This window comes from Galeopterus variegatus, unplaced genomic scaffold, assembly GCF_000696425.1.
Source record: "Galeopterus variegatus unplaced genomic scaffold, G_variegatus-3.0.2 Scaffold3229, whole genome shotgun sequence".
Taxonomy (NCBI): domain Eukaryota; kingdom Metazoa; phylum Chordata; class Mammalia; order Dermoptera; family Cynocephalidae; genus Galeopterus; species Galeopterus variegatus.
The window spans coordinates 212,849-239,238 of record NW_007729340.1 but is presented as its reverse complement, the minus strand read 5'-3'; the positions used below and the strand labels follow the sequence as shown (position 1 = coordinate 239,238).

General features: G+C 37.1%; 1 protein-coding gene across 1 annotated transcript; it reads left to right on the top strand.

The window, feature by feature from the left end:
• The first annotated feature begins 6 nt into the window (after positions 1-6).
• On the top strand, positions 7-22,867 carry MEX3C (mex-3 RNA binding family member C). Its single transcript, XM_008584339.1, has 2 exons — positions 7-227; positions 19,853-22,867. The coding sequence occupies exons 1-2, from the start codon at positions 62-64 to the stop codon at positions 21,076-21,078; spliced, it is 1,392 nt and encodes a 463-aa protein (XP_008582561.1). The 5' UTR covers positions 7-61; the 3' UTR covers positions 21,079-22,867.
• Positions 22,868-26,390: the final 3,523 nt, after the last annotated feature.

Sequence of the window (26,390 nt, the reverse complement as noted above, 5' to 3'; positions counted from 1 at the left end):
GGAGGCGGCGGCCGCGGCCGCGGCGGCGGGGGTGCTGTACGGAGGGGACGATGCCCAGGGCATGATGGCGGCGATGCTATCCCACGCCTACGGCCCCGGCGGCTGCGGGGCGGCGGCCGCCCTGAACGGGGAACAGGCGGCCCTGCTCCGTAGGAAGAGCGTCAACACCACCGAGTGCGTCCCGGTGCCCAGCTCCGAGCACGTCGCCGAGATCGTCGGCCGCCAGGGTGAGTGTGGGGAGTAAGGAGGTCCTGCGGGGCACGGCCCTGGGCGTGGGTGGGGAGACCAAAGGAACGAGGTTGGGGCCAAAAACAGCGGACCCGGCGAGTCCCCCAAGTCCATCGCCAAAGGGCCGAGGGTCGACCAGCTGAGAAGGTGGGTCACCTTGCGAAAACCCACGCTATTCCTCTCGTTTTGCCTGATAAAAAGTGTTAAGTTTCTTGCGCCACCCAGTCCGGTGGTGTTCTCTTTACTCGGGCTGTATTCGCGGAACGCCGGGCTGGCGTGGCACCAGAAACCTCAGCGAGGTGGTAAAAGGTCGGGTCAGAGGAGTTGTGGATTCGGTGTTGTATACGGAGAGCTTCGAGACTGCAACTTTGCGCAGCCGGGTGTCTGTCTGGTAAAGGCGCTCAGCTTCCCCTTACCACAGCTTATTCAGACGGAGAGATGGACAGAAATGGAGGCTTGTAGAAGCTCATTCAAGAGGGAAGGGATGTTCAAGTGGTCGGTATCACCACCATCCCCCGCCCCTCCGCTGTTCAGAAACTTAGCTCTTGAAGAGCAGCCTAACTTTGTTGATCTTACTGTATTCCCCTCGGTCGATACATTTTGACTCTCGGTACGGCACATGGGGTGTCTTTTAGAACACTTTACCGTGTACGATGAAGAAAAATTAGATAGGAAGATGATTAAGGAACTTTGTGCGTTTATACAGTTTTCAATAAATTCTCTTTTTCACTTGCCAGCACACCAGTACTGCAGACAAACTCCTCCCACATTGTTCAGACAAAGGACCTATGTCTCAGATTCCAGGACTAGATTTGTGAAGGTGGGGGAAGGGGATGCCCAGAGTACCTCTGTATCCGACATTTTTAGGGAAGGTCCTATGCTCTTTAATGTAGCCTTTCCCCCGTTATTAAAGGGCTCAGTATTACCTGCTGCCGCCTTATTGCACTATAGCTTAGTCTGTTCGATGAATGCCTCTTTACTGTTAGGTTGAGAGCATTGTTGGGGTCAAATAAAGAGATGATGGCGCTGCTGCTTAAATGATCTCATCTTTCCCAAGTGATCTAAAGTACATATAAATAAGAGATCTGTTGAAATGGTGGCTTCACGTATCAGAGTTGGCTCATTTCTTATCTCTAGAATTTTAATAAGAAAAACCCATCTGAAATCTGGAGAGAGGAAAAAGCTTATTTTCAGACTGCCTGATGATTGGCACTTAAAGGCACTGTTCAAATCTGGTTCTATTACATTGAAATAGAGTTTATTCCTATAGTTGGTCTGGTAAATGAGTTTCACATGCCTTGTTTGTTTGTTTGTTTATTTTTGGCGATATCTAGGATAATCCGGAAGAGAACTGTTTCACCTATATAGGATAAAATTATAACATCTCAACTTATAGATCCAGAATGAGTTGGTCATTAATTTAAGAACTTTCAGGAACTGCTTTGTGTCAAGCTTGTATTTTGCTAGCTACTGAGTTTATGGTATGGAGTTGAAATATGAGGTTGATTCAGAAATTTTCTGCCCTTAAGCAAACAGTCTAATAAACAGTGGAACGCCACTAAACTAATGTGAAGTTAATGGCTCTGTCTATAGTGTGGCAAACAAACCCTTGACCCTGGATGGCCTTGGAGAATGGATAGAAGCTTACTTAGCAAACGGACGTTGAAGAAAGACTGAGGAACACTGTGAAGAAAGCTGTGGAGGTGTAATCTCTAGGTGTGATCAGCAAGTAGTGTTGAGTTTTGTTAATACTTAGGGTCTGGAAAGGGGAGTTGTGGAAAAGGGCTAGGTAGGTGGATGTTTGGGCCAGAATATGTAGAACCCTCCACACCATACTAGGATGCCACTTGCTCAGCACAAGTTGCTTTCAGTGTGCTTATGGCGATAGTCGAGGATAACAAAGGAAAAGAACATTTACATGCAAATTTTACTGAGGGACAAGATAACATATTTTGTAGATTTAGTTTAGTATAAACTCTTGTCCTTCACTGTTTTAAACTCTTTAAAGCACTATAAAGTGATCTTTAACTGTGTAGACTGTTATCTTTATACAAATCCATTACTTAAAAGTAAACTGAATTAATTCCAGGATTTTATTTTATACCATCTATTACATGATAGCAAATGAGATAAAGTCTTAGTTTTTCTTTTTAGGGTTTTGCTTTAGGGTTCATTAGCAAATGTGAATCTGTTTATGTTTTAGGACATGAAGACAAATTGCTGACTGTTCCTTTTGCACTTAATGTTTTCCCAGAGTTGACAGTACTGTTAAAAGTATGTCATCATCCTCTGTCATATCTTAAGAGCACAAAGTCTTGCCCTTTTCCTGTTTTGAACCATTCAACTAGTGGATCATTGACCCCTTTGCTACCCCCGCTCCCCAGCAGCATGGTAATAAAACCTGTAAAGTATTTGCTCAGTACTCTGGATGAATAGGTGACTTCTAATGTTCACATCCTTCTACACTGTGATAATTTCCCCATAGGAAAGTACCTGTCCTAAGTGAGTAAAATAGGGCAAATCATATTTTCTTATTTGCTTTGAAGGAGTTAAAATTTCATTCTTAAAAATTATTCCTGCTGTTTATTCATTACCTGAAGTCATAATTTTCTGTTTGACATCTCTTAATTGGTTATGGAAATAATTGTGTTACAGATGGGGACATTTATGACTTCATCTCTGAAGCAAAGAATAGGACAAATGGAATTTTGAGTCACAGAGACTAGCAGCTTATGTAGATGGCCTGTAGTTCCAGTGTCTTTCAAACACACAAACCACTGCTTTTGATAGTGATGAAAGTTGGCAGAGTTTGACCTAGTATTTATACTCCCTGGTAGCATATGCTTGTTTGTAAATGTTAACTTGGCCTTGTTTTTTAAAGCTTTGCATCTGTTGTGAAACTAACAATACTGTAAAATAAAGCAAGGAACTAAAGAGGTTTATTAACTATAAAGAAGTTTTAGAATATGGATTTCAAAAATAAACCTGACAACAGATTTTAAGACCTAATTTTGTAAACTTAGAAACATCTCTTTTTAAGTGTAGTACCTGCAAGACACATTGACAGTTGTTAATAGATTAATTAAAGTCAACAGGTTTTGTTCAGTTTGTACAGTCATTGATATCCAGTTAGATTAAAAAGTGAATTAAAGTAGAACTCTATACCCATTCTTAATACATTATAATTAAATATTGAATTTCATAAATTCAGTTGTTTAAAGACTCATAACCCAAGGTTTTATATTACTATTTAAGATAAATGTGCATATTCAACTGTTTTCATTATGACTGATGGTATATGTGTGTTTTCTAGCCTCGAAGAGTCATCTTCAACTTTTTTGGGTTGTACACCCTGTCAAAAATTTAAGCTTGTACTCCCAATATCTGAATATTTATTTATGAATACTATGTATGCTAATATATATTATAAAACTAAAAATTTTAAAGAATGAGGTAAAAATGGCAATAGGATTTTTAATTTTTTTTCTACACTCCAGTGGGTTTTCTTGCACCCTGCTTTGGCTATCACTGAGCTAGACATTTTGGAAATATTTTTCTTCTTTATTGAGCTACTCTGTCTCCACAGATCCCCAATGGTAGTATGCGTTGTCAATTTTTAAACAATTAATATTTTACATGGTTTCAAGTTGTCTTAAATCATGCTTATGACAGCTTTTCGAAATTTCTTAGGGTTAGAACCACCCTTCAAGCTCTAACACAACTGAAATAAGGTTGTATGCATGTTTGTCAAGGAGAAAAAGAGAGAGCTTGGTCTTACTGTACATAAATTAACTATTCAAGAAGAAATACACATTCATGAGAAGAAACCCTTTGAGAATAATGCTGAAAGCACAGTGTCTTTTTCTTTTGTGGGAGGGGAGAGATTGTTGACCTTCTCTTTAAACAGTGCTGTATTAGGTATTTTACCAGTGCCATTTAACCCTACTAGGTGATTATCACCGTTTTACAGATGTAGAGACTGAGGCTCTGAAAAATAACTTACTCAAACAATGGAACTTGGATTTAGACCAGTTTGTTTGATATCAAAAATAAAGTCTTTTCCACTCTTCATTGTTCCTTCAGTATTGAGGCATTTTGCTCCAGAAGATTAATAATATCTTGGGTTAAATTGTGCCCTAATCATCTGAGTTGGGATACTGTATTTCTAGTATGAATAATTTATTTATTTATTTATTTTTATTTTTATTTTTTTTAAAAGATGACCAGTAAGGGGATCTTAACCCTTGACTTGGTGTTGTCAGCACCACGCTCACCCAGTGAGTGAACCAGCCATCACTATATGGGATCCGAACCCGTGGCCCTGGTGCTGTCAGCACCACACTCTCCCGAGTGAGCCACAGGCCGGCCCTAGTATGAATAATTTAAAATATCAATATTCAAATTAGCTTATTTAATAAAATTTTGGTGTCTCTACTGCCCAGCAGGCAAGTTATAATATAGTTCTAATGTACTAACGAAAGAATCACTTATTTATAGTTGAGAAAGTTATTTGTTTATATATAAGTGCTAGCTTTAAAAATTAAATATTATAACTTTTCTAGGCTTTAAAATTTAAATTTAGTTGATAATGGTTTGTATTAGCTCTGGGACCACTGGGAAAGGTTCAATTACTATAATTGTTTTGCAAATGAGTGGGGGATCTACTGCCTTTTCTTCCTGCCTTATTCAGCTAATGAGCTATTCTGATTCACTAGGGAGGAAATGTGAAATAAAGTGGTAATTCAAGGGTGTGTTTTCTACCCTGTGGTTACCAGCAACCTAAAAATGATCCAGGGAAGCCGCACATTTGAGAGCTGTTACTCTTGTTAGGAATTTCTACATAGAAAAATTCCAAAAATGTTTATGGGTTGTAAATCTAAGGTAGTTCCTCTCTACATCTTAAGTTTTCAAGGAAAGGCAGCATTTAGTTCTAAGGGTGCTTAATATATTACTGATTTGGTTTTTGAATACTTTTGATGATTGTACAAATTGAAGAATTTATGGAAAGTTTAATACTTTTGCTTTAAACTGAATATGAAAACATTTGAGAGGATATGTTTTAATGTAAGAATACATGTTGTAAACTACCCCAAATTGCCTGTAACATAACATTCTCTATTCAGCTGTGGTATATTAGAAAGAGCCAGCAATCAGAAATAGATATTCCTGAATTCTGTATTCTGTGCCAATAACTCACTTTGTGATCCTGGACAAGTCAGTTAAACTCCCTAGGCTTCAGATTCTTCTTTTGCAGTTGGATGTAATCAAATCTACAATGCCTCTAGAGACTCTGAATGATACACAAATCAATTAGCATATCGGAAACTATAAGTGATAAGCACATGTTACTTTTGTTAAGGTAAATCTGAAATTAATTTGGAACCACTCTTTAATCTTGTTCACTCTTTCTCGGCTTTAGCAGACAGTTTCACACGTTATATTCTTCTAATGTAATAGAACTAGAACCAACTGATGTCTGAATGAGAGCAGAACCGGTCTGTATGTGGGATCCGAACCCTCGGCGGGAGGGCCACCGCACTCACAAGCGGCGCACTGTAGCAGTGCGCCACCGGGCCGGCCCGAACCCCACCATCTTAATGTTAAAACAACCAAGGTTTCTTTCTTGTTCACAGGAGTTTTGCTCATTTTAGTCATTCAGGGACACGGGCCAATGAAGCAGTCACTATCTCAAGTGTTACTGACCTCCCTTTGTGCCAGAGGATGAGAAGATGGCATAGCACACGCTGGTCTTTAAGTGTTAGACCAAGAAGTAATATTTATCACATCCACTCATATTTCATTAATCAAAGCAAGTCATCTGGCCACACCTAACTTGAAATGGGTGAGAAATTACATTACAATCATGTGTCCACAAGGAGAGAGCCAGAATCTTGATGAACAGCCATGGTGACTACCATAGTACTGTTTTATAATTAATGGGATTGTTACAGAATTTTAAGCAATGTAATTTCTGCCATGTGAAATTTGTAATTTAGTTAAACTCAAAATGAAAAAAAAAACAGATATTGATGTTCCTGAGATACTAAATAAGTGTATTTGCAGTTATAGAAAAAACTTCTCTAGGAAGCTGCAAATACGAGGTGTCTTCAAAAAGTTTGTGGAAAGATTCATATTTTTAAATTCTATTTTTCCACAGACTTTTTGAAATACCCTAGTTGATCATGGATAATCTATTTTAAATCCCATTGATATTCAGGTGATTCAAAAGAGATAATGTTTTTTATTAGACTGCATCCTTAATGCTTCTCTGATAGCTTATATACCATAATTTGTGGGTTTACTTTTAATTTTTTTCTGCTTGGTTACTATATAGAGAGTTACAAAGATTAAATCTGATATATAAGCCTTTAAAATAATATCCTGATATTAGGATTACCAAGCACAACTATACAAAATTGAATGTATGCATAGCCTCATGCTGTTTGAATAGTTTGTCTTTATTCTATAACTGGTTGTGTGAAAATTAAGTTACAATGAGTAATAGAACCTCTTTCATGCTAGTGTTGGAATTTAGGGACAATTCAGGTGCACGGTTGGTTGTCTTTGTCTAGTAAGCAAGTACTACAATTCATTGATTGCATGCAGGGAAGCCTGATTTCACCACTAGTAAAGTCGTATCATTATCTTAAGACTAGGTCTTTAAGATAATGAAGAAAATTATTTAATGAAAACTGTAGATGGAGTTGAAAGTAAGCATAAAGAATTTGATCTTGAATATGATTGAAGGAGAGAGGGGAGGGAAATGGAAGATCTCCCCAAAAGGTTACAAGTATAAAAAAGTATTTGCATTTGGGGCTGACCTTTTTATTACTATCCCCCTTCTCTGTACCACTCTCCCTTACCCTTTGCCTTATCTTCTGACCTTTCCACCAGTACCATTTAGTATATTGCAGGAAAGTACACTGAACTTGGTGTTAGAAAATTTGTGTTAGTTTCATCACTTGTTGGCTGTGACCTTGGACAGATCACTTTAACCTCTCTCAACTCAGTTTCCTCATGTGGAATAAACCTGTTCCATCTACTTGTTCTTCCCCAGTCTCTCCCTCCCCTTCCTCCCCACCCTCCATTTGTTGTGAGGATCAAGTTTGAGAAGATGTCATTAGTATAAATTCACTCTGCAATTGAAATTATAGAGATAATAAATTATATATGAGGTAAGGTAAAGTTTATAATTTTTTTTACTACTAAATTTCTTTTATACTCTGAGAAAATGCTAGCTGAAACCAAAAATGGTCATTTTCATAAGTTTTTTCTAGGGTATACCACTAACTAAATTATTTAAATTATATTTTTAAAAGTTTACAGTAGGTTCTAAAATTTATTTAAAATCAGAGCTGGAGAAATATATTTCCTGGTAAAGAACTAAGCTAGTGTGGGAGAGAATCATTTACAAATGATACTGATTCCATTTTATGGTACCAAACAGAGATAATTCTGAGGTTTCTATTAACATCCTCTAAAGGGCATGTACATAATTTAAAGCTGCTCAGTTACGAAAATTGTTCTGCCTTTCATCTGTAATTTACACTCTTCTGAATGGTTCAGCTTTAGTGAAAGGCCAAATATGAATTGTTTTATTAACTGTTTCTGATCCTCTTGTATAAAAGAATTAAGTGGAAAAAGAGTGGGGATAGATTTCTGTTTTTAAAAATACCTGGTACATGCCGGTGATTCTTCTCCACTCCTAAAAATCAACTAGGAAAATAAGACAGGCTGGGAGAATGGTAATTTAGGATTCACGAGTTTATAAGTTTGGGTAATTCTAGGCTTCGGGTCTCTTCACGTATAAAATCAGATTGAACTAGATGATGTCTCATAGCTCTTGTATTCTGATTTTTGTCCAAAGAGAGTCCCTAAAATCATGTACATAAAAGTTAACCAGATTTCAAGTTACCAGTTAAATTGATTTCGTATCTCCTCCCAGTTTTGCAAAGTTGGTAATATCTTACTTCGATTGTTAAGATAAAACATGGTATGTTTTATCTCTAGGAGATGGATTCCTTAAATGTTTTTAACTCCCTGTAGAAAATCACTTCATTTGTGGTGGGGTTTTTTTAATAACAAAAAACACGAGTGTGTCAGACACTGTGCAAAACCACATGTTCCATCTCATTTGATATATTCTTATTTCCACAAGACAAATAAGGAAACAGGTCTAAGGAGGTATGAGTAACTTATCCAAGGTCTCAAGCTAATAAAGTTGAAGACTTCAACACTCCTATCTAAGTAGGTGATAGAACAAGCAGACAAAAAAATCAGCAAGGATATAAAAAATTTGAATATCACCACCACCATATACCACCAACCAACAATATAATAAAAGAAAATGACAGATCAGTATCTGCACATGAACGTGTACAGATGCTAAATCCTTTTGGTGTTTGAAATTGTTATAACTGAATCATAGTCATTGTTGCTCTTTAGTATAGGTTAAAGTACCTGAAACACATTGGATATTTGCTGTTTCTTTGAATGAACCAAATTATTGGACTAGAAGCTTGCTATTTATTATCATTTTACTTTCCATATTGTAGTTATTGGGGTTTTCTTCCCTCTTGCCTTTATTCCTAGCCCTTTGTTTAAGGATCCAGTCAACCTTGAGTTGTTTGGAGCTTTTGTTTGAAGGACAGTAAATGCTACTTGATCAAAGCCATTAAATGTCCATATGAATACTGATGATACACAAAACTAAAATCACATAAATTAAGCTGATGGAAGTGCTGTCATAGTGATCCCTATTGTGAAAAAGAGTATTCTTAAAAATTTTAGAGAGTCTTGACTTTAGAAGAGCTCCAAGAAGGGCACTTGAACCCTAGAAAGGAAAGTTATTTATATTGTGCATTTAGGGAATACATTGCATTCTTAAACTAAATTATTATTTAAAACCTTGAATTAAATTGTGTGCATAAGAAACATTCTCTTATTGGAATTTAGCTGATATTTATTAGTCTTTGAAGATATAATACTGAAGTTGAGTTCTTGTAAAGTAAAAGGAGCTTTTGAATAGTCTGTGTAGCCTATTCCATGGGAAAAGGCCCTTATTTTATATAAAATCATTTAATGTGACCTTCCCTCATTAATTCTAATATATAATGAAACATGTAAAAAGATGTGCTTTTAGGGGGAAATAGTAGTAGTAAAAGGAGTATGGAACTAAGACAACTTGGGTTTAAGAAAGTAAGCTCTCTTGCCCTTCCTAAACCACTCTATTATGATGATTAAATGAGAATATATTTAGAAGAGAGCTTAGAAAACTGAAAAGTGGTCTAGAAATTTTTATTATTTCAAGGCTGAGTCCTGTCCCAGATGTCAGCTGAGTTTACTCATGAAATACTTGCTGGGAGAAGTGGGTAACAGGAAATAGTTCTAAAAAAAAATCATAAAAGCAACCCTTTTGTTGAGTACTTAACTGAATAATAGGCATTATAACAAGCATTTTTAATACAGTGTTTTCTTTAATCCTTATATCGACTAAATGAGGAAAGTGTCTTTAATCTTAGTTCCTCACACGTGAAGGAGACGTAGAGGTTTAGTGGCCTGTTCAGGTTCACAAAGCTGATTAGTGATGGTCCATCCAAAATCTTGTGTTCCCAACCATTATTCTACCAACCTTTCCTTGAGGAAAGAAAAATAGATACATGCTTATGAGATAAGGTAGAATCCGATTGTCCCAAGAGCTTTTTAGACTTCAGAAAAAGGAGCGGTGACTGTATTTCCTAGAAGAGGGACTTAAAAGACCTAATGTTAAAATAGCAGGTAACTGGGCCGGCCCAGTGGCGCACTGGATAGTGCACCGCTTGGGAAGCGCGGCAGCGCTCCCGCCCGAGGGTTCAGATCCCACATACAGACCGGTTCCCGCTCACTGGCTGAGCGAGGAGCGGGCGCAACACCGAGGGTTGCGATCCCGTTGCCGGTCCCCGGTCTGGTACGGGGGCAACACTGAGGGTTGCGATCCGTTGCCGGACACGGAAAAAGACAAAAGACAAAAAAAAAAAAATAGCAGGTAACTGGTGGTAGATTAGAACCCAGCCCTGCAGTTAATCAGTTTTTTCCTCCTTGTATTGTTTCCTTTGAACTGGACTTTGAAGGATTCATATATGGTAGCGATAATAATGAGTTATACCTAGGTTTGTATTCTTCAGTTCATATAGCCTTTCACACATCTTTCATCTTTCCCAAATGGTCATGTTTATTATAGGTAACTCAAGGAGGAGAGAGTGTGCTGGGAGGGTTCTCCAGGTTATTTAAGGAAAAATCCGAACAGAAATAAAAGAGGAACAAGACATGTTTAGCAGATGATGAAGTCTGGGCAAGGGGGGTGCGGGGGGGCAGGAATTTAATGTCAGACCAAGGAGTTCTATTTTTCTTGAATGTAAAAAGTGCTAGTCTATGAGTTTAAATTTCCTCTCTCTGCTTTTATTAAAGAGTATAATGATTTCACAGTAGGATCCTTACCCCTTCAAAACAAAACCTCTTGGGGGAGATTTTTGAAGAAAGGTATACCCGAAGGAAAGTGAAAATAAATACACATAACGCAGTTTTGATGTTTGTTTGCAAGGGTTTGAGCTTTCTTAAGTCACCTTATGTATGTAGGTAATTTATGAAATGAATGGGGAATATAATGGATTTAATTTCTGGAGAACAAACTCCTCTTTGTCAAAGATCAGCAACACAAGACCTTGAAATAAATATACTTGATATTAGAACATAAAAGTGGTCATGTATAGCCCCTGCTTGCATCCTTTCATTCTCTCAGCATTTTTCTCTTGATAATTGTGACGGCCTTTCAGGTAAGTTTTCCTGCCTCCAATCTCTTTGCAGTTTTTATGCTCCCACCAGCCTAACATGCATATCTGATTATGTTACTCCTCTACCCCAAATTCTGTGCACCTACAAGATATAGTTTAAACTCCCTTGCCTGACACTAAAGATTTCTGTCTCCCCATCCAGCCTTATCCCCTGTCGTTCTACTCTCTAGTCACTTCAGGCTCTTCATAATACCCAACCAGTCGTAGTATCCCGACTGTGCCGTCTGGTACTCATGATTCCCTGCTCTTAAAATTGGCATTTCCCTCCACTTTCCTCACCTGACAAAACCATTTTCTTCAAGCCTCAATTCAAATGGATTTGAAGGCTTCTTTCATTTACTGTAAGCAGTGAAGTCATCTCCTTTTGTATGTACCCCTTGTTTCATATGCCTATTTTTATAAAAGCAGTTATTTTATATCAGTATTGCTTGCATGACTTTCCTCTCCAGACTGATCTCCCTAAGAGCAGAAATGATGATATTCCTTTATACCACCTGGAAGGAGTTTAACATTTGAATGAGGCAGTTCAGGCATTAGGTTGAACTTTATCTCACCATTGGTAAAATGCTCTTGGGCCTCAAGAAGGAGTGATTTAGCTAGGAACACCAAGGCAAAGCCCTTAGGACAAGTGGAGGCCAGCTTTTGCTTTTGTATCTTCTACCAAACCACTCACCTCTCAGCATAAACAATCACCTAGTAATAGACATTATCAGCACCTGGCTTAATATATTTCTTTTCTTCCTATTTGATTTTTAGCCCTATCCCATTACCCTATTCAAATGCCTGATTCCCCAAACCTTTCCTGATCCTATCTTATGCCTATCCACTGCCCTTGGCCATTGGGTTACTGCTATTTCTGGATTGGGGCTTAAAATTTCCATGGACCAAATACTTTGTACAAAAGCTAGGTACTTGGAAGAAAGAAAATAATTAGAGGAAAGGAAAAGAGTAATGTAGTAGGCAGAATAATTCTACCCACCCAAAGATGTCCACATCCTAATTCCCCAGAAACCGTGAATATGTTACTTCACTTGGCAAGAGGGACTTTGCAGACGATGTAATCAAGGGTATGGACCTTACTATGGGGAGGTTGTCTGAGATCATCTCAGTGGGCCCAGTGTAATCACATGAGTCCCTAAAAGCAGAAAGCCTTGCCCAGCTTGGTGTGAAATCTGAGATAGATTTAAAGCATGAGAAGGACTCAACCACCATTGCTGTCTCAGAGGATGAAGGGGGCCACAAGCCGAGGAATGTGGGTGGTGTCTAGAAGCTGGGAATGGCCCTCAGCTGACAGCCAGCAACCAAACTCAGTCCTATAACTGTAAGCAACTGAATTCTGCCAACAACCTGACTGTGCAAGGAAACAGATCCTCACCTGGAGCTTACAGAAGGGAATACAGCCCTACCAACACCTTGATTTTAAACTGTAAGCAACTGAATTCTGCCAACAACCTGACTGTGCAAGGAAACAGATCCTCACCTGGAGCTTACAGAAGGGAATACAGCCCTACCAACACCTTGATTTTAGCCCTGTTGGGACCCCTGTCATACTGTAAACAACTGAATTCTGCCAACAACCTGACTGTGCAAGGAAACAGATCCTCACCTGGACCTTACAGAAGGGAATACAGCCCTACCAACACCTTGATTTTAGCCCTGTTGGGACCCCTGTCAGATTTCTGACCTGTAGAACTGCAAAATAATAAATATAGGTAAAAGTGTAAATATATGTAAAAATAATAAATTTGTATCATTGAAGCCACTGTTTGTGGTAACTTGTTACAGCAGCATTAGAAAATTAAAGCAGGTAATAAGACAAAGGACAGAAAAAGATTTCTGGACTTTAATTGAATTAATGGCAATTCAGTATTTACTATAGCACCTTAATATAGTACTATATGTGCAAAGCTACTGCTTAATTCTGATTGAGATCCCTCCAGAGTGTCTCGTTAGATACTGAATAAGATTGTAATACAGACACCTAACATTTTAACCTGTGCTCTCTTAGGACAGTGATTATGGAGTCTTTAAGGGCTCTGAGAACCCTGTAGTAGGCTTCTATTACTACATAACAGTTATTGCTAATTTAGTGGCTTAAAACAACACAAATTTATTATCTCGGTTTCTGTAGGTCAGAAGTCAGATATGATGGGTCTAGTTTCTCTGCTTAGAGTTTCAGTGGGCTGAAGTCAAGGTATTGGCCAGGATTGCAGTTCTCAGCTAAGGCTCATGTCCTCACACAAGCTCACTGGTTGTTGGCAGAATTCGTTTCCTTGAGGTTGTAGGATGGGGAGGCCACCATTGTCTTTCCTAGCTCTCAGCTTCTAGAGGCCACCCACAGTTCCTTGCCATGGTCTCACTATAGGCAATTCACAACATAGATTGTTTGCTTTCTTCCATAAAGCCAGACCTGTCTCTCTGACGTCCTCTTCTAAGACCAGCTGGAAAAAAACTTCGCCTTTAATTAATTGACTTGTGATTAGGTCAGGCCCACACAGATAATCTGGATGATCTCCCTATTTTAAGGTGAACTGATTTGGATTGTAATTATGTTTGTAAAATTCCTTCACAGGGGTTCCTAGATTAGTGTTTGACCAACTGGAAGAAAGTATGTATACACAAGAACCAGAAATCTCAGGGGACCATCTTAGAATTCTGCCTAACATACTACCTATAAATGCATGTGCCTTTTTTAGGAACTTAATAGTAAATGATGAACAACTCCATGGACTTTTATTTTTCTGCTTAATTATAGTCTGCTTTACTGGTGACCTAAATGTTAACTCAGTTCTGTATCACATAGTGCTTTTTCTATTGGGAGGTGGGAACAAATAGTGTAGATAGGCCATATGGTCTTTTTGCTACCACCTAAATGAACCATGGTTTAAAAATAAAAATAAAACCGTGATGCAAAATCCTGCTCTAGGTGTCCAAGATATATTTCTGGTGACTAGAAAAAAAATGATTTTTTAAAATTCAATATTATAAATATGTGTAGGCTCTCTGGCTTCCAAAAGCTACCTTAGGTTGCCATTGAGCAGAACTATAGTATTATCATTCTCAAATATATGGAAATTCCATCTGCAAAGTCAGATCTTAAACCCACATCTCGGTAATTCCACAGTCCTTCCACTTCACTGGTTTGTTATAAGTGCATCATTTCACACGTTTCGTGGAACTAGAAAGTGGCCTTTAAGATGATCTAGTCTAATGGGTTTTTTGTTTGTTTTTAGTGTAATGGCTTCAAACTTTTCCGACTGTAACCCACAGCAGAAAGAACATTTTACATTTATCCCGTTAAACACATTAAGTTCTTTTCTGATATTGCAACCCATGGTTTGAAAAACATTGAAGATACCATCATTTCCTTTTCTTTCTTCCAACTCCTCCCCTAGCAACAGAGGTCCTTCTCTCTTAATTTCTAAGGCTGGGAGAGGCACTGTTTAACCTGGAGAAGCAAGGCAGAATCCTTTGCTGTAACCAGGGAGTGGGAGGAACAGAGTTCTAGCTGCAGCTAAAGGGCTTTAATGTGAAACACAGCCCCAGCAACAGTGACGGAGGAAGGGAAATTGGGTTCCTACAATGGTGAAGTAAGTTGGATACTTCTATTTGGGGAATTTAGTTCCAAACCAAGATAAAATACCTAAGGAAGTTATTAGTGCTACCCTAGTTCTTGACCTCTGAACAGTCTGGTCTAGCTTTCTGTCCACTGACTAACTTGAATACAGCTTGCCATGTGTTGGTTCTCATCTGTAGCTGTAAGAAAACAAGTGTTAGTTTTAGAATTTTAGAATTACAAAACCTTGTTTAGAGATTATAAAATCATTTATGCTACTGTTCGTGTAAATTAAAATCTCAGTAGTACTAGCCAAAAGTCTTAATTGATATGCTGAAACTACTAAAATGTGTCATTTCCTTATATTAGTTTTTCTTTTCTAATTTAGTCATATTTCTTTGAAAAATGAAGCATTTGTATGACTCAAAATTTATAAAAAATAAAGAGTATACAGAGAAAACTGTCTCCCTCCTACTCTGTGCCCCTAGGTCAACCAGTTTTAGGAATGCATGGTTTTTCGTTATATGGCTGTACTAGCCTCACACTAGTCCAGACAAGTAATATAATACAGAGGTCATTTTGTAAGGATTTCTACTAGATAACTCTACAAGTAGGATTGTAGGAGAGCACAAGGATATATGTACTTATAATTTTGGTAGATATTGCAAACTGCCTTCCAGAAAGGACAGTTTATACTCTCACCAGTTAAAATAAAGAGAGGGTCCTTTCCCCCACTTTTACTAGCATTCTTATAAGGTTTTTGATAGTGGACAGTCTTGTTGGTGGAAAATGATAGCTCAATTCCTATAAAAATGGTAATTTCCATCTTCAGAGCCATTTGCATATTTGCTTTTCTGTGAGCTGTTTCCTTTACCTGTTTTGCTGCTGGCTTTTTGGTGTTTTGATTTGCAGGGGAGGAATGTGTGTGAAAGAGAGAGGGAAATTAGCCATTTCTGGGATGAGTTGCAAATTTTTTTTTTTTTTTTTTTTTTTTTTTTTTTTTCTTGGTGACTTTTGCCATGCAACAATTTTTTTTTTTTTTTAATTTATCAGGTTTTTATGGCTTCTGAGTTTTGCTTCACTCTGGGATTATAAAGTCTTCCATGGTTTTTAAAAATGTCTTTGAATATTCAAGTGGAAACCTAATCTAAAATACGCCAAAAAGCATTTTACCTCCCCGCCTGCAAAATTATGTTTTTTCTCCTTTAGTTTGTATCACCTTTTAAAAACTCTACCCATTCAAGTGGTCCGCAACTTTAGAATGTATTCATATTCTAGAAATCATTAATTGTTTGGGACTCCTAATATATATTTTCCTAAGGAAACAATGTTATGATTGGTAAGGTATCTTGTAGTTCTAATCCAAGTTTAGGGTACTGTGTTAAAACTGTCATAAAATTTAGGAAGGGGAAGAAATATATTCCTCTATTTTAATTTACAGTGGTTTAAAAGGGGTTGGCTTTGCTGTCTTCCTGTTGCCTCTTTCCCCTGATGTGCAAAACCTAGTAAGCACAAGACCTTTTTGGGTAGAATAGGCCTATCTCGCATCTTAGAAGTGGTCTAAACTCAAAACATTCTTCTTTTCTCTATTCAATGAGCCATGTATTGAGCACCTATTTATGAGAACCAACCATAGGCCAGATAGTGTTCTGTGGACCTTTAAGCATATTTCCTTCTTATAATATACCTACTGGTAGGACTGAAAATTGCTGATAGTCTCAGAAGTATTTATTTGGAGGAATTTCTTAATTTAGTTTTCTAAGGGTCAATATAGAAAAATTTGAAAGGGGCCAGACCGACACTCTTAGGTTAATTCTCTCTTTGTCCTTAATAGAAATAGAAATGGTTTAGTGTTTTTCTGCAGGATGATCACAATTGTCTGTTATTAGGAATATGGTTCTAGCAGACTGCCTTCTTGCTAAGTAGTAGCCCATTGTAAAGTTACGTATCCAAATAATAACAATAACTCCCCTGAGTGTAGAGTATGACCAGTTGTGTGTTCACACACCCATTTCAGAATTTCTTAGGCATCTCTCCATCAGTCACATATTGGCCAATGGAAAATGATCTCAATTCACTCAAAATTTATAAAAAATAAAGAGTATACAGAGAAAACTGTCTCCCTCCTACTCTGTGCCCCAGGTCAACCAGTTTTAGGAATGCATGGTTTTTCGTTATATGGCTGTACTAGCCTCACACTAGTCCAGACAAGTAATATAATACAGAGGTCATTTTGTAAGGATTTCTACTAGATAACTCTACAAGTAGGATTGTAGGAGAGCACAAGGATATATGTACTTATAATTTTGGTAGATATTGCAAACTGCCTTCCAGAAAGGACAGTTTATACTCTCACCAGTTAAAATAAAGAGAGGGTCCTTTCCCCCACTTTTACTAGCATTCTTATAAGGTTTTTGATAGTGGACAGTCTTGTTGGTGGAAAATGATAGCTCAATTCCTATAAAAATGGAATATACCTACTGGTAGGACTGAAAATTGCTGATAGTCTCAGAAGTATTTATTTGGAGGAATTTCTTAATTTAGTTTTCTAAGGGTCAATATAGAAAAATTTGAAAGGGGCCAGACCGACACTCTTAGGTTAATTCAGCTTTAAAGTTGCAGTACTTCTTCCTAACCTTGATGTATTATGATTCTTATTTTCATAACTGGTAGCTCAGTCTCTAAGTTCCCCTTTTCTTAAACTAGCTCTGTAGCCAGCATTGAGATATTTGAAAGTGTAATAAAATCAAGGAAAAATTAGACATCTGGGAAAGCTCTTTGGGGAAGGGAGACACCATTTTTAGGTCACACTCAGTGGTGCTTTTACTCATTCTAATTCTCAATTTTTGGAGAACCTCATTCAAAGTGTTTTCATGATATGTTCCCTGGGATCCAGTAGGAAGAAAGCAGCCATTTCCTCATGAGTTCCACAGTTGTTTTGAGTGTCCTATAATTGAAGTTAGCAAAATCAACTCCCTTCAACAAGGTTAGTTTAGCAATATGGGTCTTGAAACCTAGGCAAAAAAGTTTAGATCCAAAGCAATATGCATAAGAAAGGCCTGGTGTTCTTCATATAGAAAATCTTTCAACAAATGTTGCATAGTCACCCCATGTATATATTTATATTATAGTCAACCACCCAGTGTTTTGGAAATGCTTTGGAAGGGCACACAAACCAGTCCTGGAGGTGAGGAAGCTTCTTAGAAGATTAGGCTGTAAACTAAAACATGAAGGGCTAGCAGGAGTTAAGCAGAGCTGGGAGTAAAGAGGCAAGGACAAAGGAGCATTCTAGTCATGGAAGCAAGACAGCATAGAAATACATAGGATTTTAATATGCCTGAAGCATACAGCAAGAGTTTAAGGAGTGAGAAAGGGGGAAAGGAGAGTAGTAAGAGATGAAGCTAGAAGCAATCAGGTACTAGGTAAAGAGGGGCTTTGTATGGACTTTATCCTTATGATAAAAAGGGAGCCAGTAAAGCACTTTATGCAAAAAAGTGATCACGTGGTCTGTGCTCTATTTAGAAAGCATCATCTGGCCAAAGTGAATATAGAGAGTAGATTAGAGCAAGGCAAAACTGGAGGCAAATAGACTTATTTGGGGTGGTGGGGGCAGGGGAATATTACATTTATGCAGGTTAGCAATGATGTATGTATACATAAAGTCTTAGTTTTTGCACATTATTAATTTACTGGAGACAAAAAAAGGAAGGGAAGTTTAAGAGCAAGACTTCCCAAGTTGTGACACATATTATCTATAGCACTTAGCTTCTTTATTTTGAGGAACTAGGAATAGCATGATATGTTTATGAGAACAAATCTATTATGGAAAACTTCATGTTAAGATCTTTGAAAAATATTTGTATAGCTTCAGTTTTATGCCTTAGTTGTATATTTGACATTTTAGGTTATAGTTTGAAGCCCTGTAATCTTGCATAGTTGGCACTGGTAATTGGTTATTACTGGAAAAAAGTTGGTTAAAGAGGGGAATTATAAAAAGTTATTCATATGTATCTAAGATGTTTTATTTTGCTTAAATATATTTAGGATTTGGCACTAAAACCTTTTACTTGAGAGTAGTCCTTCTTTAATAAAACCATATCCAGCGCCCATATTCCATACAATCTTCAGTATCTGTTTTTTTTAAATTGAGCAAGAACTTTACAGTGAGCACAAAATCATTCTGTATTACTTTTTTTATTCCAGGCTTTTATAGTTGTCTCATCCATGCATAATTCAACAGCAGATTTTTTTTTTCTTTAAGGTACTTAGCTTTATTGCAATTTTCAAAAACATTCAACTTAATTTTCATAGAAACAATTTTTTTTTTTTTTGCACTGGTTTTTGTAAGTTTAGTTACTAGTATGAGTACAGCTAGTGTAGACAAGATGGGAATAAACACAGCTGACTCTTAATGAGCCTACAGTTCAACTGGTGGGAGCAGAAGTGAGATGACCTACCAGATGTGAGCGTTCAGTTTATTGTTATCATCAATTGAGTTTTACAGAAGAAAGAGGAATTTTAAGTTAAAATGTTATGATCATTAAGTGGAAGTCAGTTTAAGAACTTCTGTCGTACAGTTGCCTAAAAATTGAAGTTCTTGGACTAGCGAAAAGACAATAGATTTTGAAGTCAGACTGGGCTTAACTCTGGGTCTGCCACTTACTAGCTGTGTAAACTTTGGCAAGTTGTACAGTTTTTCTGGGCTTCAGTTTACTTAGCAATAGAAGGAGAGTAATAGTCTGTCTGGTTCTTAAAGTTATTGTGTAGATTGAGACAATAGGTATTATATGTCTCACCTGTACATTACTGTTTCCCTTTGCCACCAACACCCTGCAACGTAGTTAATTATTGTTCTGAAAATCAAACCCACTCATGGTATAGCTTACCTATATGGACTACTTTATGCATTATTTGCAATGATTAATAACAAGAGGAAGAAAACAGTAAATCAGACTTCTGAATTTAAGACCTCCAAGTAAAAGTACCATCTTTTCCCAAATGAAAGACCACCAGACAAAGTATACCTCTAGATCTGAGAATATTAGTGGAATTAGGAAGATTTTATCATATAGTGGTAAGTTTTTATGGAAAAGAATAAATTCTAAAACTAAGAAAAATAAAATAAGATAAAAACTGTTTCTATACAGATGTTTAGCTTGAAAATAGCTTTCTGTGATTTGTTTTTATAAATGTCATTGAAGTAGATGTTGATTCTTATGAAGTGTTTTCTTTCTAACAGGTTGTAAAATTAAAGCACTGAGAGCCAAGACAAACACATATATCAAGACACCTGTTCGTGGTGAAGAGCCCATTTTTGTTGTCACTGGACGGAAAGAAGATGTTGCCATGGCCAAAAGAGAAATCCTGTCAGCTGCAGAGCACTTCTCCATGATTCGTGCATCTCGCAACAAAAATGGCCCTGCCCTGGGAGGGTTGTCATGTAGTCCTAATCTGCCTGGTCAAACCACTGTCCAAGTCAGAGTCCCCTATCGTGTGGTAGGATTAGTGGTTGGACCCAAAGGAGCAACTATTAAAAGAATTCAGCAGCAGACCCACACATACATAGTAACTCCGAGCAGAGATAAGGAGCCCGTCTTTGAAGTGACAGGGATGCCCGAAAATGTTGACCGAGCACGGGAAGAAATAGAAATGCATATTGCCATGCGTACAGGAAACTATATAGAGCTCAATGAAGAGAACGATTTCCATTATAATGGTACCGATGTAAGCTTTGAAGGTGGCACTCTCAGCTCTGCATGGCTCTCCTCCAATCCAGTTCCTCCTAGCCGTGCAAGAATGATATCCAATTATCGAAATGATAGTTCCAGTTCTCTAGGAAGTGGTTCCACAGATTCCTACTTTGGAAGCAATAGGCTGGCCGACTTTAGTCCAACAAGCCCATTTAGCACAGGAAACTTTTGGTTTGGAGACACACTACCATCTGTAGGCTCAGAAGATCTTGCAGTTGACTCTCCTGCCTTTGACTCTTTACCAACATCTGCTCAAACTATCTGGACTCCGTTTGAACCAGTTAACCCACTCTCTGGCTTTGGGAGTGATCCTTCTGGTAACGTGAAGACTCAGCGTAGAGGAAGTCAGCCATCTACTCCTCGTCTGTCTCCTACCTTTCCCGAGAGCATAGAACACCCACTTGCTCGGAGGGTTAGGAGCGACCCACCTAGTACAGGCAACCATGTTGGCCTTCCAATATACATCCCTGCTTTTTCTAATGGTACCAATAGTTACTCCTCTTCCAATGGTGGTTCCACCTCTAGCTCACCTCCAGAATCAAGACGAAAGCACGACTGTGTGATTTGCTTTGAGAATGAAGTTATTGCTGCCCTAGTTCCATGTGGCCACAACCTTTTCTGCATGGAATGTGCCAACAAGATCTGTGAAAAGAGAACGCCATCATGTCCAGTTTGCCAGACAGCTGTTACTCAGGCGATCCAAATTCACTCTTAACTATATATATATACATAAATACTATATCTCTATATGGACTCGTAAAGGCATGGGTATAATGGTACCCCCAGTAAATTTCCTAATGAATTCTTATGACTGTTATCAGGCTTTATTGGGATTAGGCTAAAGTTGTTAGTAAACTTATAAAAGGCTGCTATGGTAACACTAAACCTAAGTGGTCTCTTGTCTATTAGTTTGGTTCGAATTATTAATACTATCCTGTAGACCCAGAGACATAGTTTGTATTGTTAAAGCTGAACTTCAACTTGGCTGAGTGAAGATAATCATAGGTTGTGTGAGCCTATGAGAAAGTGTATATGTCTAAGATTTCAAAATGATGAGTCCCAAAGCCTAACCACATTAAGAGTTTATGGAGGGTACTTGGCATTACAGATGATTCAGACACTTCCAGTGCTGCCTTCTTTACACTGCCAGTTTTGACAAAACAGGTTTGTTTTTTATTTTACAACAACTTATGCCTAATTCTGCAGGATTGCAAGTAACTTTTTAATGCATTGTGATTATTCATTGGTAATAGTAGGGCTGATGGCAGTTTACTAGATCACTGGTTATAATTTGGGACAAAAACTGCTACATTGACCTTCATCTCGCCCAGAATGCTCAAGACTGGTATGATGAGTGGATCAGGAATGCAATTGTGAATTCCTACCCATTGCCTCCCTTGGTGAATGTGGAAATGGCCACCTGGGTTTTCCCATTTCAGGAAGGGCTTTGGGATGCTTCTGTATTGGCTAATAATTGAGGATGCGAACATTCCATTCATTAGTCTGATCAAGCTATTAATTTTTAGACTATAGATCAAAATGTGAAACATTTTATGTTCAATCCATATTTGTCTTGCACATTATAAATATATTTTTATTTTTTAGTAATTTAGGGGAGTGGGGGGGAGAAAGGGACAATAATGCCCTTGGCATAATTCACAAAAGCAGCTGTGACAACCTCCAATCAGTTTACTTCATTTCAGAACTTTTTCCAATCATAAGGAAAGATTTAAATACACTTGTACATTTCACCTATTGATGTCTGTAACTTCATCCTCAGTATATTCCCAAATTTATGCTGGCATTGAAAGGACAAAACATTATACAGGTGGGTTTTTCTACTAATTATTTTTTGAAATGTTATTTTCCCAACACAAAAGAACTTTTTTTCTCAGTATAACAAAAATTGAAATCCTATGTGTATTCAATAGTAAATAGACAAATTTTATTTTTTATTTCCACTTGAAGAGTTACATTTCGTATAAAAGTTTACAAATAACGGTTTTTATTTTGATTTTTTCAGTATAAAAAGAAGTTGCCTTGATGGCATATTAAGATGTAATGCTAATTGCTTGTAGAATAGTTAAATGTCAGTATTGAAACCTAATCTCTAGCTGCCGTCTTGTAGATAAGAACGAATGTTCACCAAGCATGTATTTTGTATTTTGTTGCATTGTACACTGCAACTAATAAGCCAAGGAATCGACATATATTAGGTGCGTGTACTGTTTCTAAAAACCACAAACTAAGAATGATAAATTATCAATATAGTTTAGTATTTGCTAATTTTACTACACTCTTTTGTTATGTATATGTAGGGAAGTCATAGGGATTATAAATTCAATTTGAGTAAAGTTTAAAACCATATATTTTATGATAAAGGGCCTTTAACTTAAGATGGCCAAAGCACTGATATTATATATTTGCTGTAAAGAGAATTATAAGAGTTTTATTTTTCTGATATTAAAAGTTACTTAATAAAGACTTGTTTCCATTAACTTGAATGTATTCTCCTTGGTGTTTTTCATATAATTATTATCATTAGCAGTTTAGACTGGAAAATAGCTGCTTGACAGAATTGAGTATTTTCTAAGTTTTCCCCACTCCCCGACCAGCTACCTGAACTTGCTCTTGTAGTAATTTTTGTGTGTGTGTGTTCTCTTGCTCTTGGCTTGAATCTGTCATTTATTCTCCTGTCCAAGTTTTAGTTGTTTTTTTTTTTTTTCCTTTAATCTCCCTTCCTCTCTCTGTTTAGCTTTTTCTTTAAATGAGTGTTATATTATAGTAAATCAGAGATTTAGCTGGTTTTAGGTTATTTGGTTACATGTTTGTATAGTTAACCCACAAATAATCACTACTGACCTAATTGTAAATGAAATAGTAAATGACTGTTTTATACTTCAGAGTCAATTGAAATCCTGAATTCAATTTGATTCTACTTAGTGTGTATCCTTTGTTTACGGATTTTTGTCTTTTATCACCAATTCTATTAAACGAATTATTTTCTGATATGAAGGTACAAGTTTAACTTTTGGTTAAAACTACAGTCTGAAAGGTTTTGTGGTTGACAAGAGTATTATTACATTTGTGAAATTGATTTGATGCTGATGATTGGAGTAAATTGTTGCCATTTTGTTAAAAAGCAAGAACAAAGACTTCTAAGATAGCTTTGAAGAAACTAAAATTCTGTTTATTCTTAATACTTAGAGGTGTCACACAGACATAGTAAGTCTCTTCATTGTAGGTTTTAGACCAGTTTTTAGGCTGTGCTAGATGCTGGAGTATATGTATAAGTTCAGTGATGGGCAAGATCATTGCCCCAGAGTTATTTACCAGAATTATTTTGCTTATTTTTGAATTAGCCTCCAGAAATATAAAAGTCAAATGATTTAGGTGTGTTACAGTATTTATACAATTCCAGTTTAAATTGGATGACCTGAAATGAATTTCTTAACTTTTACCTAATACAAGGTCAAGATCTTTCAGGGGACCTTGAAAATAATCTACTTTAGAGGCTTTCCTTGCCAGAGTAAGCCAAAACTTTGTCTGGAACTAATGTTAGCAAAACTGATAAGAACTTATCCTACTTCTAAGTCTGGATCTGCTTTTTCCTTGCATGCCTGTGTTAATTTTCTTGCTTATTGAAGTATTGGGGAAGAGAGCCTCCAGGAACTCTGTGGACTTGTGTTACCAGTGAATAGCTGTACCGCACTGGATAATCAGCAATGTGAATAAGCAAGAATTAGGCAAACCAATTGAGGGCTTTACATTATTCCATTTTCACAACCCAGGAGGGTAGATGCTAAACTGAAACCACGTGGATTGGCTAGGACCTTAGTTATTGTAATGTTATGTAATTCTTTCTATAAAGGATTTTATCAAAAGAATCCCTTTGCAAAGTTTTTTAGCAAGAATGAAGAAGGTTAGAAGAATTAGGTAAAGAAAATAAGTGCAAAATAGGTGTAATAAATGTGTCACTGATTATTCTCTTCGGTGCTTCTGTTAGACCAAAACCAAATGCTGGTTCCCAATCTGCTACCTCCTCCCCTCCTATCCCTTAGATTTCTACATTTCTCATTCCAAAACCTTTTGTAAAGAAGGGGTCTTGCTTGGGGATGTCTATAATATATTATGAACATCTCTTTCATGTCAGTATGCTTCTACAACATAATTTGATGGTTGCAGTAATGTTCTCTTTTTATACTGCATAATTTAACTATTTACTATTAATGATTAATTAAAGTAACTAAAGGTGATGAAATATTGGGACGGACTTTGAGAAGCCTCAGGAGGAGATTCCATTTAATAAAGATTCAGAATAGCTGTTTCTTTAACGTGGCATACCTTCCCACTTGGTATCTGAGTATTTCTATTAATTTCTTCCGCTGACCATGTAGAATAATTGAAAATTGTAAAACAATTTGATGATTCCGCCATTGAGATTTTCTACTGCCTCGGTATTAGTTTATCTGCTTTTACACTTTAAAGGATAGCATTTGTACACCAATGCAAGAGAACTTCATTCAATAGGGAGGGTAAGCGGTTATATATTTTAAACAATAGAGTTTATTGGTCAGACATGGAGAATGGGAAGCAAGGAGGAAAACAGCTGAAGAGAAACTACACATTTCCAGGCCTTTAAGATGATTTTAGACCTTCACTTGTAAGTCTCATGGAAAATGGGGATGTTTGTAACCTGATGACTTAGTTCTTCCTGCTGCCTTAGTGTATTTAAAATTACAGGTCTTCAGTCTCTGTAAGAGCATATGTGTAAGTACCTTCCTTTTTTAATATGAAAGTCTTAGGAAGGAACTGCAATGTTCAGCTGAGTAAACAACAACAAAAAAACTGAAAAGAACTAGCTTGATACAAGAAGCTTGTTAAAAAGGCAGCAGTAAATGAGGGCCAAGATTATGTCTTTGCTGTGTCTACCAGCAATGTTTCAGTGTTTACCCAAAGCTTCTAACTTATGAATAAGTTAATACTGAACATCAGGATGGGAAAAGTCATCCAAACCATCTTAAAGGCATCACAGAACCTCAAAATACAAAGACCACATATGCCTTAGAGAGTCATGTGGAGGTTCCGTTAAATTAGAATGTTCTTGGATGTCAACAATAAGCCCATATTCAAAATGAAAATTTGAGTTATTTTATGTAATCCTGGAACTTTAAGAGTGTAATTACATAAAATTGGAAAAAAAAATTGTAGGTATTCCCCTATTTTAAAACGCCAAGGCTGATACCTGTTTCATGACTTTTCCCAAGATCAAAAACAGTGGAATTTTTGACATGATCTGTTCCTGCAATTTTAGGGGAATTACCAGGACATTATAACCAGAGACATGAACAGGATAGTTGGTTTCAAGTCTACTCGGGTCAGATGTGAAGTGCTGAAGCATGGAAACTACTAGGCTACTACTTTGAAGTTAAAACTAGAGAGCTAAGGGCCAGGCACGTGGCTCGCTCAGGAGAGTACGGCGCTCCCAGAGCCGTGCGGAGGGCTGCAATCCCCTTACCGGTCAAAAAAAAAAAAAAATCTAAGATTTCTAAAAGGATTGAGGGAATACTTGATAACTTGTGGATTTAGCAAATGCTAAACATTTGTAAATTACCTAGATTTAACGTCTGAGGTTTATTATTAGGTGACAAGATAATACGATAACAGAGTTAATAAGAAATACCCACACCTAGTATTATCAAGAAATTGTTAGTATCGTTCATGAAATAAAATTTTCTGAATGTAAGACCATTTAAAACCACAGAGAAAAACTGGATAGGCTTGTTCATTACTTCCACGTTGGTGGAGAGTACAAGAACTTGCAAAGAATCGTGTATGTGTGAAAATAAATGTGTGGGTGTCTGAAAGTAGCTTTTAAAGCTACTTTTTAAAAAAAAAAACAGTCTAAACTACCTAAATTAAGGACTTTTGTATGTGTACCTAGGCTCTTGGTTGTGCTTGGATTAAGTAGCAACTTTTCTGTTCTGTACTTTACTGAATTTTTTCTTGGGAACTTTGCACATTTGT